At 34.3% G+C, this 18,079-nt stretch overlaps 1 protein-coding gene across 1 annotated transcript in view; it reads right to left on the bottom strand.

Annotated features, from left to right (window-relative positions):
• IPO8 (importin 8) overlaps positions 1-18,079 on the bottom strand; it is a 178,016-nt gene that overhangs the window by 69,266 nt on the left and 90,671 nt on the right. The window contains exons 11-13 of the mRNA XM_074195331.1: positions 14,082-14,158; positions 13,666-13,782; positions 12,641-12,730 (exon numbers count right to left, since the gene is read on the bottom strand). Coding sequence (XP_074051432.1) covers positions 12,641-12,730; positions 13,666-13,782; positions 14,082-14,158 — 284 coding nt within the window. The remainder of the gene's footprint in view (positions 1-12,640; positions 12,731-13,665; positions 13,783-14,081; positions 14,159-18,079) is intronic.

The following is an 18,079-nucleotide window of genomic DNA, read 5'->3' as shown; positions in this document are numbered from 1 at the left end:
AAATTCGCAATTAAAGTTCTTTAGGGTTCTAAGAAGTATATTTAGGAATAAAAACAACACAACCTTATTAATTCCCTTTTAATTTCTCACTTATGCTTACCTTTTTATATTTTTCTGAATCTTGTATTTAAGTGATACATTTTCTATTCAGTAATGGGTTTTTTATCATGAATGCTTGAAAATCTTCTATTTAACTAAATAGCCAATCACCTCCACCACCATTAACATTATACTCAGTACTGCTGAATATGTCATTCTTAGTTTTTATACAAACTCTTTTCTAACTCAAACTGCCAGGTCTGATCACTTCTCTAAATTCCTTTGCTGAGTAATCACAAGGATGCCCTCTGAGGAATAACCTTGTAGATTCGATAATAATAATAACTGATAATTTTTTATAACACAAAGTATATAAAGCGCATTCTGCACATTAGTCCTATAAAGTAGGTAAGAGTCAAATATCATCATTCATAAATTACAGTTAAAGAAATATTTGACCATCATTTTTATAATTCCATCTTGCCCTCTGCCTAATGAACTTTAAGTCTGTCCTTCACTTTCACAAAGATCCTCTTTTCCCACTATCCCTCAGTTCTCTCCCAGACCATCACTATTGTACTGGCTACCTTCTCTTTCCTTCCATGTCTTTAATGCTTAGTGAACCAGTTTAGTTCTGTGATACATAGAGTACAACGACTCTCATCTTATCTGATCATGTCTTACCAAGTCTCAACCTTAGGTTACTCTCATCATATGCTACTTTTGCTCCTAATCACATTCTACAGGGGAAAAAATGGAAAAAAATCACAAAGTTATACTGAATAGGTCCATTTCAATTTTGTTGCACAATCTCACCTAAGATTTTAAAGTAACAAAGTAATTCCTTTACATCTCCCTAATCATTTCACTATACCACCCACCATAGAACTTATTCCAAATTTTCTCATTCCTTCTAAAGTCTTCCATGGCAACCCAGCCCTCAACAATCTCAGCTGAAGAGTTTATCTCATATTTCACTGAAAGTAACTGAAACATGGGTGGAACCAAGATGGCACAGAGGCACAAATTTACAGAAGCTGTTCCCCAGAAACCTTCAAATACTATAAAATTTATGACTAACCAAATTCTAGAATGGCAGAAACTATAGAAAGACTGAGTAAAACAATCTTCTGGCCTAAGGCAACTTGAAAGATCTGCAGGAAAGGTCTATTCTGCTGAAATCAGGGTTGGAAAGAGCCACAGCTCAGCATGGGCCACAGTCACACCAAGTTGTTCTCAGGCTATGGAAAAATTGAAAAAAGCCTTTGAAAAGCAAATAAGGGAAGTAGAGGAAAAATTAGGGAAAGAAACGAGAGTAATGCAGGAAAATCAGGAAAACCAAGTCAGCAGCTTGGTGAAGGAAGTACAAAAAAATAGCGAAGAAAATAACAAGTTAACCAGTTTAGGTCAAATGAAAAAAGCAGTCCAAAAGCTCAATGAGGAGAATGCCATAAAAAGCAGAACTAGTCATATGGAAAATAAAATAAAAATACTCTCTGAAGAAAACTCCTTTAAATGTAGAACAGAGTTATGGGAAGTTGATGCCTTTGTAAGGAATCAAGAAACAATAAAACAAAATGAAAAAACTAAAAACTAGAAGTAAATGTGAAACATTTCATTGGAAAAAAAACTGACCTGGAAAACAGATGCAGAAAAAATAATTTCAAAATTATTGGGCTACCTGAAAGTCATGACCAGGAAAAGAGCCATGACCAGGAGAAGAGTCTAGACTTCATTTTTCAAGAAATACTACAGCAAAATTGCCCTCAGAGCTTAGAAACTAGGAATAAAAATAGAAATTGAGGGAATCCACCAATCACCTCCTGAAAGAGATATCATACCCGCCCAAAAAAAACTCCCAGGAATTTTATAACAAAATTCCAGAACTACCAAGTCAAAGAGAAAATACTATAAACAGCCAGAAAGAAACAATTCAGTTACAGTGGTGCTACAGTCAGCATTACACAGGATTTCACAGCACCTACATTAAGGGTTTATAGGGCTTGGAATATGATATTCCAGAAGGCAAAGAGCCTGGATTAAAACCAAGAATCAGCTATCCAGCAAATCTGAGCATCCTCTTTCAGGGGAAAAGATGGACATTCAATGAAACACGGGACTTTCAAACTTTCCAGTTGAAAAGATCAGAGTTGAACAGAAAGTTTGATCTTCAAGTACAAGACTCAGGGGAATCAGAGAGGGTAGAAGGGAAGGACTAATTATGAGGGATTTAATGAAGTTGAACTATATGTACTACTGCATGGAGAGAAAATACTGATAATTCATATGAACCCTCTCATTTATAAGAACAGTAAGAAGGAGTGTATATAGACAAGGCACAGGAGGAAGCTGAATATAATGGTACAATATAGTATAAAGATGGAGTCAATGGGTGAAAAAGGAATGTACTGGGAGAAAGGAAAAGGAGAGATAGAATGGGTTAAACTATTTCACATAAAAAAGTCAAGAAAAAGTTTTTGCAATGGCATGGAAGGCGGGGTGAGGGGTGAGGGTAAATGAGCGAGTTTTCATTTTCATTGGAAATGCTTCGGTTAGGGAATAACATACACACTCAATCAGGTATAGAAATCTATCTTACCCTAGAGAAAAAAGAAGAGGAAAGGGAAGGGAGAAGGTGGATGGGAGAGGGGAAGGGGGCAGTAGGTGATGGAAAAGAGGGAAGACTGGAACCACTTTGGAGGAGTGACAGGGTAAAAGGAGAGAAAGGATAGAATAAATGGGGGTGAGAAGGAATAGAATGAAGGGAAATACAGTTAACAATAGCAACGTTGGAAAAAAATATTGAAACAACTTCTCTGATGGACTTCTGATAAAGAATGCATCCCAGGGACAGTTGATGGTATCTGAACACAGACTGAAGTATGCTTTTCCCCCCTCACTTTATTTTTCTTGAGGTTTCTTAATCTTTTTTTGGAGGGAGGGGGAATTACGTTTATTTTCCCAACAAGTAATGTGAAAATTAATAAATAAATCATTTTTTACAAAAAAAGGTAACTAAAACCATTGAAAAAGCTCCCACTTCTTCCCTCTCCCTCAATGTCATTCAGAAGTCTTCCCCCACTATTTCTTCCTTCACCCATATTTTTTATGATTTCCCAAAGCAAATCTCTCTGTATGTACCCTTGATCCTATTGTACTTTTTCTCCAGTAGATTGCCCCTCTAACATCCTGTATCATATTTCAAGCATCTCCAAACTAACTTCTACTCAGTTTCAAAAATAATTTACCTAAATTATTGGTCTGACCACCACCATCACTCCTTACCACGAGAGTCAAATATAAAATCTTCCACAACTTGGTACTTTTTCTAAAATGTAAGTATTCTCACATTTTTTTTTGCCTCCGCATATTCTATGACCTAACAATATCACTCATCTTGCTATTCCTCTCCCCCAAAGTTACAACTCCTAAATGAACTTTTTTTAATGATCTTTCTCCCATGCCTGGAATGGTCTCCTTCCTCACTTCCATCTCTGAGCTTTCTTCCAAAGTCAGTTCAAATTGTACCCTCTGTAGGTCTCTCCAAGTCCTTCAAACCTTAAATCTTTCAGTGCCTTAGTGTTACTACCTCAGATTCTCTTCCATTTAGAGTACATGTGTCTTTTGCAATTACAATGTAAGATCCTCATGAAAGAGATTGTACTATTGTCTTTCTTTTTAATCTCCAGCACTTATTACAGTTTATAGGCACACAGTAAGTACTTAAAAAAAAAACAATTTTTGACTGACTACTCAAGCATTGTAATAAAAAAGAGAAAATGGGAGTAGTATCAAATTCTATAACAGAGCTAAAAACTATCACAATAACTGGAATAGGAATAGACACACCTGCTTATGTCTAAAGAACTTGAGCTCATGGGTGTAAGTTAGAGAGAGATGCAGAAATTGTTTGAAAATACTCCTAAAGAATATTTCAAAATTTGACTGATACAGTAGTTAATTCTAAACTCTCTTGGAATAGTTAATGAAGGAGATAGTCAATTAAGAGGGATGTTTTGGAGGGCATTTTGGATCAGATATGGAATTTCTTCTAAAATCTAATTCTGACTCTATGATTCTATTCTAAAATTCTAAAATAAATTACTTAGGACTTAGATTCAATTTTGATTTTTTGATACAATTTTATTCATACTTATACACATTTGAAATTTGATATATGTTCTTGAACATAACTGAAGCATGAATTTTTAAAAAATTAAGGAGAGAACAAGGAGAGAATACCAAAGACAAAGTCCTATGTCACATCCCCTCAGGACAAAAAAAAACCAAAACAACCACTGAAAAACTGATCCACAAATCATCCAGCCTGAAGTTCTCTTATCAATAAGAATACCATCTTCCAGCCAAGATGGCAGAGAGAAGACAGGCACAGTTCTAGAGTCTCCTGATCTCTTCCCCATCTATCACATGAAACAAACCTCTTAGAGGAAGTCCAACTCACAGAACCCAAAGAGAAAAGCTAGGAGAAAGAGCATCTACCTCAGGATTTGTCTCCCGCTGCAGCTTTGGTAGAATTCGGGCGGGTGATCTGGGCTCAGAGGGAGGATGAGCCAAGGATAAGCCAGATTAACAGCTGAATTGGAACCGGGAGTGTGAGGGCTGGAGAGCGGGACCTGTTGAATCAGCGGTGGGGCTGGACAAAACGGGCTTGGGTGCACGGGGAAGCAGAGGCACTGGTGTTGGTGCTGTCCCCCTGGAGCTTGGGGATGGGGCTGCGGGGAGAGGTCTGGTACAAGAGAGCTGCAGACACCATCCCTGGGCTCTGCTGGTCTGAGAAACTCTGAGCCCACGCCTCCACTGCACTGAGGCCTCCTTCCAAACAAACAACTGCAAACTACTTCTGCCTCAGGCCCAGGTGTGTGAACCAGCCCAGCTGAGGAATGACCTCAGGCCAGGGTAAAGCCCACCACTGAATGAAGGCAAAAGAATTTAATAGTTCCAACTCCTGCCTTCGGGCAAAGGGAGAAGGCCTCCCAACCAAGGTCACAGACACTACAGAGAATGCAACCAGCACCTCCTACTGGCCAGCCAGAGAAACTGCACTCAGTAAAGCCTTTAGCGATCCCAAGCCGAAGGTGAACCAGCCCCCCCCACAACTCAAGGTCTCAGCATAATGAAGAAGGGTCAGCGGAAAGGTGGATCCATAGAAAAATTCCTGGAAAGGAAAGACCCCAACTCAGAGAGAGACCTGGAACCTCTGAGGAGAATACAATCTGGTCTCCAACACAGAAAGACTTCCTCTAAGAAATAAGGAAGGAGCTTAAAAATTTGGGAGAGACAATTAATACCATGCAACAAGAAGACAAAACCTTAGAAAGTACAACTGGACAAACACAAAAGGAGAATAAATCTCTCAGATCATCAATTGGACAAGTACAAAATGAGAATAATTCTCTCAAATCCTCAAATGAGCAAATGCAAAAAGAAATTAATTCTCTCAAAACCTCAATTGGTCAAATGGAAAGGTCTTTCAAAAGCAGAATTGACCAATTGGAAAAGGAGTTGCAAAAAGTTAATGAAGAAAACTCCTCCTCCCAAAAAGTAATGGAGTCTACAGAAACTAACGATTCCACGAGACATCAAGAGTCAATTAAAATCAAAAAAGAGAAAAAATAGAAGCAAATGTAAAATACCTCATCAACAAAACCACTGACCTTGAGAATAGATCGAGGAGGGGAAACCTGAAAATTATAGGACTTCCTGAAAACACTGAAGAGAAAAAAAGCCTGGACTCAATATTACAGGATCTAGTGATGGAAAACTGCCCTGATATCATGGAACTGGAGGGCAAAGCAGTTATTGAAAGAGTACATGGAACCCCACCAGAAAAAGATCCTAAAATGAAAACACCAAGGAATGTTGTGGCCAAACTCCAGAACTATAAGATAAAAGAGAAAATCCTGCAAGCAGCCAGAAAGAAACAATTTAAATGTCAAGGAGCCACATTAAGGATCACGCAGGACCTGGCTGCATCAACAATAAGGGATCGAAGGGCCTGGAACGAGATATTTCAAAGAGCACGGGAGCTTGGAATGCAGCCAAGAATCTACTTTCCTGCAAAGCTGAGCCTTCTCTTCCAGGGAAAAAGATGGACATTTAACGAAATGGAAGAATTCCAAAAATTTCTGATGAAAAGACCAGAGCTAAACAGAAAATTTGGACATCAAACAGGAGGTTCAAGAGACACATGAAAAGGTACAAAAAAAAGGGGGGGGCGGTAAAAGAAAAAAAAAGCAATCCAGTAAGTTAGTTGAAACTGACTATATCCCACCATGGGGGTAAAAAAAAAAAGATTCTCATAAACCTTGAGAAATGTAACTCTAACAGAGAGAATACACCTTGCCGGAAATGATGGACATTCATGACCTATCCATGAGACTACTATCTAACGGGATGTAATTGACTTTAACCCCATTTGGGAGAAAGACTCTAATAACTCTCAGGAATTTTGACTCTATTCAACAGAATATACAGAACTAGAAGGGTCAGACATTCAGAATTTTCTATGATTTAGATAGAATGATCTAAAAAAAAAAAACACTACTGCCCTAAAAAGGGGGACAGGAAAGAGACGGGAGGAGGGAGGGGATTGAATGGGGTAAATCTCATTACACTAAGAGGTACAAAAATACCTATGGTAATAGAGGGGAAGAAGGGAACAGAGGAGAAACACCTGAATCTTCTTCTCATCAGACTTGGCTTAAAGTCAAGCTACACATACTCAGTTAACTTATAAAACATCTAACCTTTCAAGTATTAAAAGGGAGAAAAAGGCAGGGGGAATGGGGGAAATAAGGGGAAATAACAAAAGGAAGGGAAGGGAAAAGGGAAAAAGGGAAAGGGGAAAGAAAGGGGAGGGTGTGATATAGGAGGGCAAACACACTGAAGGGGGTGGTTTTTAGAAACAAAAGACTGGGGAATATGGATAAAAGGGGGGGAAAGGGGGAAAAATACAAACAGAGAGAAGATAGCATGGAGGGCAATAAAGAATTAGTAATCATAACCTTGAATGTGAATGGGATGAACTCTCCCTTAAAACGTAAGCAAACAGCAGAGTGGATTGAAAACCACAATATGTTGCTTTACAAGACACTCATTTGACGCAGAGAGATACATATAGAGTAAAGGTAAAAGGTTGGAGCAAAATATATTTTACTTCAGCTGGAGTGAAAAAAGCAGGGGTAGCAATCCTTATCTCAGACAAAGCAGCAGCAAAAATAGATAGTGTTAAAAGAGATAAGGAAGGAAACTATATCCTCCTAAAAGGTACCATAGACAATAAATAAAGTCATTTCAATATTGAATATATATGCACCCAGTGGGACAGCACCCAAATTCTTAGAGGAGAAGCTGAAAGAATTACAGGAAAACATAGACAGCAAAACTCTACTAGTGGGAGACCTCAACCTCCCGCTATCAGATCTAGATAAATCGAATCATAAAACAAACAAGAAAGAAATTAGGGAGGTAAATAGATTGTTAGAAAAATCAGATATGGTAGATTTATGGAGGAAACTGAATGGGGATAGAAAGGAATATACCTTTTTCTCTGCAGTGCATGGAACTTATACAAAAATTGACCATGTACTAGAACATAAAAACCTAATGACCAACTGCAGAAAGGCAGAAATAGTGAATACATCTTTCTCAGATCACAATGCATTAAAAGTCATATGCAATACTGGGCCAAGGAGATATAGACCCAGAACAAATTGGAAACTGAATAACCTCAATTTAAAAAATGAGTGGACCAAAAAACAAATTATAGAAAGAATTAACCATTTTATCCTAGATAATGATAATAATGAAACAACATACCAAAACCTATGGGATTCATTCAAAGCGACTCTCAGGGGATATATTATAGCTCTAAATGCTTATATGAATAAATTGGAGAAAGAGGAAATCAATGAACTAAACATGCAACTAAAAAAATTAGAGAAAGAACAAATCAAAAACCCCCAATTAAATACCAAATTAGAAATTCTAAAAATTAAAGGAGAAATAAATAAAATTGAAAGCAAAAAAACTATTGAATTAATAAATAAAACCAAAAGTTGGTATGAAAAAACCAATAAAATTGATAAACCTCTGGTCAATTTGATTAAAAAAAAGAAAGAAAACCAAATAGCTAGTAGCATAAATGAAAAAGGTGAACTCACCACCAATGAGGAGGAAATTCAAGTAATAATTTGAAATTATTTTGCCCAACTCTATGCCAATATGATAATCTAAGTGAAATGGATAAATATTTACAAAAATATAAGTTGCCCCGGTTAAATGAAGAAGAGCTTAAATACCTAAACAACGCTATCTCACAAAAAGAAATTCAACAAGCAATTATTGTACTCCCTAAAAAAAAAAATCTCCAGGGACTGATGGATTCACAAGTGAATTCTACCAAACGTTTAAGGAACAATTGGTTCCAATCCTATATAAACTCTGGAAAAATAGGGAAAGATGGAACTCTGCCTAACTCTTACTATGAAACCAATATGGTACTGTTACCTAAACCAGGAAGAGTTAAAACAGAGAAAGAAAATTATAGACCTATCTCCCTGATGAATATAGATGCAAAAATCCTAAATAAAATCTTAGCAAAACGATTACAAGAAGTCATCACTAGGATAATACATTCTGATCAAGTAGGATTTATTCCAGGAATGCAGGGTTGGTTCAATATTAGGAAAACTGTTAGTATACTCAATTATATCAACAACAAACCTATCAGAAATCATATGATCATATCAATAGATGCTGAAAAAGCTTTTGACAAAATACAGCATCCATTCCTATTAAAAACACTTAGAGAGTGTAGGAATAAATGGACTGTTCCTTAAAATAATTAGCAGCATCTCTCTGAAACCATCAACAAGCATTATACTCAATGTGGAAAGGCTAGAAGCATTCCCAATAAGATCAGGGGTGAAACAAGGGTGCCCATTATCACCACTACTATTCAATATTGTATTAGAAATGTTAGCATTGGGGCAGCTACGTGGCACAGTGGATAAAGCACCGGCTCTGGAGTCAGGAGTACCTGGGTTCAAATCCAATCTTAGACACTTAATAATGACCTAGCTGTGTGGCCTTGGGCAAGCCACTTAACTCCATTTGCCTTGCAAAAAAAAAAAACTACAAAAACAGAAATGTTAGCATCAGCAATTAGAGAAGAAAAAGAAATTAAAGGAATTAGAATTGGGAAGGAAGAGACAAAACTCTCACTCTTTGCAGACGACATGATGATCTACCTAGAGAATCCCAAGAAATCATCTAAAAAACTACTGGAAACAATTAGCAATTTTAGCAAAGTTGCAGGTTATAAAATAAACCCTCATAAATCCTCAATTTTTCTATATATGTCTAGCAAGAAACAGCAGGAATAGCTAGAAAGAGAAATCCCATTCAAAGTAATCTCAGACAATATAAAATATTTGGGAGTCTATTTGCCAAGAAAGACTCAGAATCTTTTTGAAAACAATTATAAAACACTTCTCACACAAATTAAATTAGATTTAAATAACTGGGCAAATATCAACTGCTCATGGATAGGTAGAGCTAATATAATAAAAATGACAATTCTACCAAAACTAAACTATCTGTTTAGTGCCATACCAATCAAAATCCCAAAAAATTACTTTAACGAATTAGAAAAAGTTGTAAGTAAATTCATATGGAGAAATAAAAAGTCAAGAATTGCCAGGAGCTTAATGAAAAAAAGTGCAAAAGAAGGTGGCTTAGCCCTACCCAATCTAAAATTATATTATAAAGCATCAGTCATCAAAACTGTTTGGTATTGGCTAAGAAATAGAGTGGTGGACCAGTGGAATAGACTAGGTGTAAAAGCAGGAGATGATTATAGTAATCTGATGTTTGATAAACCCAAAGAGTCTGGCCATTGGGATAAAAACTCCCTCTTTGATAAAAATTGCTGGGAAAATTGGAACTTAGTATGGAAGAAACTTAGATTAGACCAACACCTCACACGCTTTACCAAGATAAGATCCAAATGGTTACAGGACATAAACATAAAAAACAATACTATAAGCAAATTAGAAGATCAAGGAATAGTCTACCTGTCAGATCTATGGAAAGGGGAACAGTTTATGACTAAGGAAGAGTTGGAGAATATCACCAAAAACTAATTAGATGATTTTGATTCCATTAAATTAAAAAGCTTTTGCACAGATAAAACCAATGTGACCAAGATCATAAGAAATGTAGTAAATTGGGAAACAGTCTTTACAACTAATGCTTCTGACAAAAGGACTTCTTTCTAAAATATACAGAGAACTGAGTCATATTTTTAAAACAAAAAGCCATTCCCCAATTGACAAATGGTCAAAGGATATGCAAAGGCAATTTACAGATGAGATCAAAATAATCCATAGCCATATGAAAAAATGCTGTAAATCATTAATTATTAGAGAAATGCAAATTAAAGTTTCTCTGAGGTACCACCTCACACCTCTCACATTGGCCAGTATGACCAGGAAGGATAATGATCATTGTTGGAAGGGATGTGGGAAATCTGGGACACTATTACACTGTTGGTGGAGCTGTGAACTCATCCAACCCTTCTGGAGACCTATTTGGAACTATGCCCAAAGGGCAACAAAAATGTACATACCCAGCAATACCACTACTGGGTCTATACCCTGAAGAGATGAGGGAAAAGGGTAAAAACATTACTTGTACAAAAATATTTATAGCGGCCCTGTTTGTGGTGGCAAAGAATTGGAAATCTAGTAAATGTTCTTCAATTGGGGAATGGCTTAGCAAACTGTGGTATATGTATGTCATGGAACACCATTGTTCTATTAGAAACCAGGAGGGATGGGATTTCAGGGAAACCTGGAGGGATTTGCATAAACTGATGCTGAGTGAGATGAGCAGAACCAGAAAAACACTGTACACCCTAACAGCAACATGGGAGTGATGCTCAACCTTGAAGGACTTGCTCATTCCATCAGTGCAACAATCAGGAACAATTTTGGGCTGTCTGCAAAGGAGAGTACCATCTGTATCCAGATAAGGAGCTGTGGAGTTTGAACAAAGTGCAAGGACTATTCACTTTAATTTAGAAAAAAAAAACAGATAGCTTATTTTCTGATCTTGTTACCTCTTAGACTTCTCTTCTCTTTAAGGATATGATTTCTCTCTCATCATGCCCAATTTGGAACAATGTACAACATGGAAACAAAATAAAGACTGACAGAGTGCTTTCTGTGTGGGGGGCAGGGGGGAGGGAAGCAAGATTGGGGGAAAAATGTAAAACTCAAATAATATCTTTAATAAAAATAAATTTAAAAAAATAAGAATGCCAGATATACTATGTTTCCAATATTTTATTAACTTATTAGTTTAGTATTCCTATCAAAAATAAGAAATATGGTTTACTTGGCATGACAAATCCTTAGCAAACCCATTTTGGCTTTTGGTGATGAGCACTTCATTTTTCATAAAAACAAAATCATTTACTAATTAAAAAAATTTTTTTCTCTAAGGTCTAATTTAATTACTAGTATCATTTTTTTTAATTTAAAATGTTTAATTTAAAAAAGTAACTAGGAAAAATCTCTGCAAAAAATGTAGTACAAATTACTAAAAATAGTTACAAAAGTACATTTAGATACAGTATTTATTTTTTATTCCTCTAAATAATTTCTTGATAGCCTTAATTATGAAAACTATAATAACAGCTTCAAAAAAGATAATAACAACATAATTTTCAAAAGTATCAAAATACCGGGGCAGCTAGATGGTGCAATGGATAGAACAACAACCCTGGAGTCAGGAGGACCTGAGTTCAAATTTGACCTCATACTTAGTAATTACCTAGCTGTGTGACCTTGGGCAAGTCACTTAACCCCTTTGCCTTAAAACAAAGCAAACAAACCAAAAAACCAAAAACATATGTATCAAATTTCTAACACAGCATTATGTTACCAAACAGTAATCATTTATGAATTTAGTACTGTACCTGGAACAAAATACTAGACTTTAAAAATCATGTTATTAACTTACTATTATATCTGACATATCATACAACCATGGTTAGAATCAGAAAGAAATTAAATCTGATAAAATTAAAACTCATTACTTTCTAGCTTATTATTTACACACTTTATGAAAACCTCTAATACTACCTTTTATTTGATTAGATTTTACTATTTCCATATTTGGAAAATTCAGCTTTAAGGCCGGGGTCTAAGTATGAAATTTTGGAAAATAGTGTTTTTTTAGATCTAACACTATTTTTTTTTTAGGTTTTTTGCAAGGCAAATGGGGTTAAGTGGCTGGCCCAAAGCCACACAGCTAGGTATTTATTAAGTGTCTGAGACCACATTTGAACCCAGGTAACTCCTGACTCCAAGGCCTGTACTTTATCCACTACCCACCTAGCCACCCCAAGATCTAACACTATTGATGATGTAACTAAGTTGAAATTAGTATATTATAAACTTAGTAATAAATTTATTCAGGAAAAAAGTCACTGTAGTTCAATATTCTGTGCTTAGAAGGTGTTTTTAAATAAAGATTACAATTTAAATAAAAATTATAATTACAATTAACTTACCCTTGCTCTGAGATAACCCAAGTTGGATAAAAACAATGGAAATACATGATTCTGCAGCATTAATTCCATTTGGTCCTTGAATATACTCTTCTGTAGAAAGGAAAAATATAACTTCCATCATTTCATTTATTTGTATGAACCACTTTTGATAGATTCAATAAGATGAATGAATACTACATTACAATTAGGTAAAATCAAAACAAGATGTAATTTGTAAAATCAAAAATAAAATCTCAAAGAAAATTTTAGATAACTGAAAGTCTCTTTTAGTAGCCTTCCTTTGAAAATAATAATTTCTTAATAAAAACACACATTAAGAAGTTGAATTTTTCATGGAGTGTTTATTCCACTACATAATAACACAAATAATAATTATAAAATGAGAAATTAAATAACAGAAGGGTCTAGGAGGGCATCAGTACCTACCAAATGAAAAATCATCTGTAACACAATAAAGTTCATCATTTGATAAAGCTTACCAGTTGTGATTTACTAAAATTAGCAGGAAAAAAGAAAGTCATGAAAATTTACTAAAAATTTATAAAATGAGACAATCAGACCAGATGATATCAGAGGTTTCTTTTCTGGATTTTTTAAGTTAGATTTTTACAGTTTACTGACATATATAATAAAGGAAGTAAAATGACAATATTCAATCCAATTAATTTCTTTGCTCTTTATAAGCTCTGATAAAAATGGTTAAAGAGGAAAAGACTGAAACTATTGTTTAAAATAAACATTCATTGACAAATTTGCTCTATCATCACAGAAAATCAATTAAGCTTAGGAAGGTATCAAGAAAAGGCTAACTTTTTTAAGTCATTTTTTATAAAGTATTCTACAGACTATATTTCACCAAGTAATGAGAACACAAACCTCATTACTTATAATTCTTCAAAAATAAAAGAAACATTTGTCAGATTAAAAAGTTTAAATTAACAAAACCATCATATTTACCCTCCAAACAAAATAAAAGAAAACACTATTAAATGTTATATTTAGGGTATTAAATTTAAGCTCTTAACCTTCAATAAAATATCCGCTAGGGAACCTATCACATGCAATGCTCCATCTTTCTTCCTGGGGTCAAAGTTCGGTTCTGTAAGAATTTGATAACAGAACGACATCATTTTGGGCAATACCTGAAGAGAAGAATTATATCAATTTTAGTCCACATGAATTCTAAAATGCCTCCCCAATTTAATATCACTTTTAAAAATCAAAGTTTAAAAGTAGTTGACAAAGAAAATCTTTTATTAAAAGTTTATCAGTCTAATATTGATGATACAATATTTTAAGGAATGTAACAGAATAATATCCAATAATATTAAAACCCTTCCACTTCTTATATACACAAATATTCCCAAGTAATAACTTTAAACAATATTTTTCTTTTGCCAAAGCTCATAGGAAAATATTTTAAAATGTATAAACTGCAAACCTCTTTTCTTTTCTTTGCTGCAGTATATAACAAATTCTGAGCTGCTGTTGTTGGAGATGCATAATCTTCAAAAACATCTAAGATTTCAGATAGTTAAACTGTTAGTAGAAGAATTTTTTTCATTATAAATTTAAAGTCTTATATAATTATATCTCACTCTACAACATAATAAAAAAGGAAAATTTATTCTACTATCTAAGCTATTTGCTTCTGATATGGAAAAATTGAAATAGGTCTTTCAGGAAAATACTACCTACTGAAAAAATTATCTGAACACAAAGATATTTATCCATTTATAAAGCTTAAGTACAGTGATTTCTTAAAATTAGCAGAAACATAAAAGAGTAACAGTCATGAAGATTTACTTGAAATTTAATAAAGCATTCAAGGTCATGAAATTTTTGGTACAAGAATTCTGGCACAATATGTTCAATAAGGCGGGGCAGGTAGGTGGAGCAGTGACTAAAGCACCAGCCCTGGAGGCAGGAGGCCTTGAGCTCAAAAGCGACTTCAGACATTGAATAAGTTACCCAGCTGTGTGATCTTAGGCAAGTCATGTAACCCCATTGCCTTGCAAAAACCAAAAGAAAATTTAAATTAAAAAAAAAGTCATTTATTAAGGGTACCTTACATAAGAACTATTTAACAGATTTCAAAGTATTTGAAAATGTCCACTTTTGTATGTAAAGATGGAAATTCTCAGTCTCTTCTTCAATATATTAAAAGGAAAACTTAATCATCTGTAGAACTCAAAAACAATCATTTACTGCAAGCCATTATAAAGAATGGAAAGATTTCTTCAAACAAATTATTATAATTTAGAGCAGAAATATAAACACAATCCTCCCTAATTGGTAAATATGCCAATTATTCTTTACTACAATTAACTCAATGAAAAGTATCTATACAAAATCTATACAAATCTATACAAATTAGTCAAAAGAATGAAAATAAATTAGGAAGAAGCATTTTTGACCCTAAGCAATACTAGAAAGGTCCAGACTTAATCAGAAAGACATGCTTTCCAGTTTTGCCTTTAAATCACACTAACCTCTCAGAATTCCAAATCACTCCCTAAAACTCTAAATTAAAACCAAGTTGCTACTCTAGACTAAGGGAGAAAGTACCCAGGAGTGTCCCATATTGAGGAAATCAAAAGCTCTGACAAAATAAAAATCTACATACTCACATTCAAAACATGATAAAATGTCAGTCAACTAAAAAAAATTTCACATAAAGTTCCTAAATATATAACATGAAAGCATAAATTAATATGGTGAGGATATATGTGAAACTAAAAAATATTTGTTAATAATGTAAATTCATTTGCTTTAACCATGCAAAAATAGCCAATTTCAAAGAGATTTTGGATATTGATGTTATTATATCTTTAAAAGGACCCCAGAAAATTGGGAAAGCTTTGCTACAGGAAAGAAAAAATCTAGAAACTGGCAATTAAGTGCCTTGGGAGAAAGATACTGTGAAGCACTTTGACAGAACCAAATGAACTACAATTTGGGTAGATTTCTAAGGATAACTGAGAAAATGTCTTGGAAGACTTTTACCCAGACACAATAAACACTTGGAATAAGTGTATGGCAGAAATGACTAAAATGGAGAGCAGGTTCAATTAACAGTGTTGAGAAATCCACTGCTCTGCTTTTTTCACCTTTTCCAGAGACAACTCTGGTTTATAATCCCCATCTTTAGCAATGTTTTATTTAATAAATCTCTTCACCAGCTTTTAAACTGGGGGCGGCTAGGTGGTGCAGTGGATAGAGCACTGACCCTGGAGTCAGGAGTACCTCAGTTCAAATCCAGCCTCAGACACCTAGCTGTGTGGCCTTGGGCAAGCCACTTAACTCCATTTGCCTTTCAAAAACTAAAAAAAAAAAAAGCTTTTAAGCTGGAGGTGTAAAATTGAATGGAGATAGATTTCATACTACTTCATTTGTTTCATGCAATTTTGAAAGACCTGAGAACTTTGATCAAGACAATGATCAGTTCTCATCATATTTAACTTAGATCAATGCATACAATGGGAATGATATAAAGACTAGCAAACTGCCTCCAGTGGGGGGTGGGGGGAGAGAAGTGAGATTGGGGGAAAATTTATAAAACTCAAAATAAAAAAAAAAATAAAAAGACAGTGATCAGATATAACTTCAGATGTACCAGTGATAATGTATGCAATTCGTGCCCTAATCATCTAAATGATGATGGTCTCAAAGTAAAGAATAAGAAATATAGTTTTGGAAAATATGAAAATCTGTTTTGCTTGACTATACATATTTGTAACAAGAATTTTTCTTGTTACAACCCCCCTAATTTGACAGCTGGTGGGAGAAATAGTAGGGCTAGGGATAACATAGCAAAAAATACCACTAGAGCATTTTTTCTAACATACGTAAGTGAAAAGAGAGAATTTCAGAATGAATTACAATCAAGCAAGACAGCTTTGAAAATCAAACACTGGATTTATTATCTTTTAAAAAGGGAAGCTAAACATAACAGAAATTCACAATTTTATATACAACTGTTATTTTCTGTACTACTACCCAATTCGATTTGGCATTTACCAATATCAAAATTTTTTTAACTTCAAAAAGAGTAATCATAAAAAGAAAATTAAAAAAGAGATTTCCATTCAAAAAGCCATTCTGATCAGTAAAAAAGAGTAAAACAAGAAAAAATAGAGAGAAATATGGAGGGAAACAAGGTTATTTACTTATCTATAATCCTTTAAAAGGAAAAGAATATAAATCAGAACATCATTTTTTGTTAAGTTTGAATCTATAGATTAGACTTTACTTTCTATGTTGCTTATTTTAATTTTTCTCAATTACAGGTACACAAAAACATTTCAATATTAATTTTTTAAAATTGAATTCTAAATTTACTCTCTTCCCTCCCCCTTCCCTGTGAATACAAGCAAGTGATATAAATCATATATGTACAGTCAAGTAAAACATTGTCATATTAGGTATATTGCTCAAGAAGACACAGATCAAAAATTAAAAATATGATAAAAGAAAGTTTAATAAGTATACTTCACATATTCCATCAGTTCTTTCTCTAGAGGTGAATAGCAATTTTTCTAGGTCCTTCAGAATTGTATAAAATTGTCTTTAAAAGAACAGCTTCATATTGAATACTATCTTTGCAGTTAATTAGAAGAAATAAAAAAAATTTTAAAAATAAAAACATCTTTACATGTTCAAAAGAAAAAGCATTATAACCATTAAAAAAAAAACCCTAACAATTTAACATAAATATCAATTGCTAAGAAAACTATTTCAAAGTAAAGGTTTGCCAAAGAATATCCTCAGCACATCTTGAGGGAATACAAGGAGTTTAGAGTTCAGATCTAAGATACCCAGTAGTTATTCATGGGGATCCACTTTTGGAACAAACAGGCCTCCAAAGACCTTTTTCCAAGAAATTCATTATTTAAAATGTTTCAAGAATACAAAGTCTAGGGACGGCTATGTGGAGCAATGGATAAAGCACCTGCCCTGGAGTCAGGAGTACCAGGGTTCAAATGGGGTCTCAGACACTTAATAATTACCTAGCTGTGTGGCCTTGGGCAAGCCATTTAACCCCATTTGCCTTGCAAAAACCTAAAAAAAGAAAAAAAGGAAAAAAAAGAATGCAAAGTCTGATTGAGATTCTGAGTTACTCTTTTGGTGGTGGCAAAGAACTGGAAATTGAGAGGCTATCCATCCATTTGGGAATAGCTGAACAAGATGTACATGATTATTATTACAATACTATTATGCTATAAAAAATGACAAGCAGATGGTTTCAGTAAAACCTGAAAAGACGAATATGAACTGAAACAAAGTGAAATGAGCAAAACTAGAACATTGTATACATAAACAGCAATATTATATAATGACCAACTGTAAATGCCTTAGCTATTCTCAGTAATACAATGATTTAAGACAATTCTAAATGACCTTTGATGAAAAATACCACCCATCTCAGATAAAAAATTT

Source organism: Macrotis lagotis, chromosome 7, assembly GCF_037893015.1.
Source record: "Macrotis lagotis isolate mMagLag1 chromosome 7, bilby.v1.9.chrom.fasta, whole genome shotgun sequence".
Taxonomy (NCBI): domain Eukaryota; kingdom Metazoa; phylum Chordata; class Mammalia; order Peramelemorphia; family Peramelidae; genus Macrotis; species Macrotis lagotis.
The sequence above is the reverse complement of the archived record's forward strand: the minus strand, read 5'-3'. Positions and strand labels throughout refer to the sequence as shown.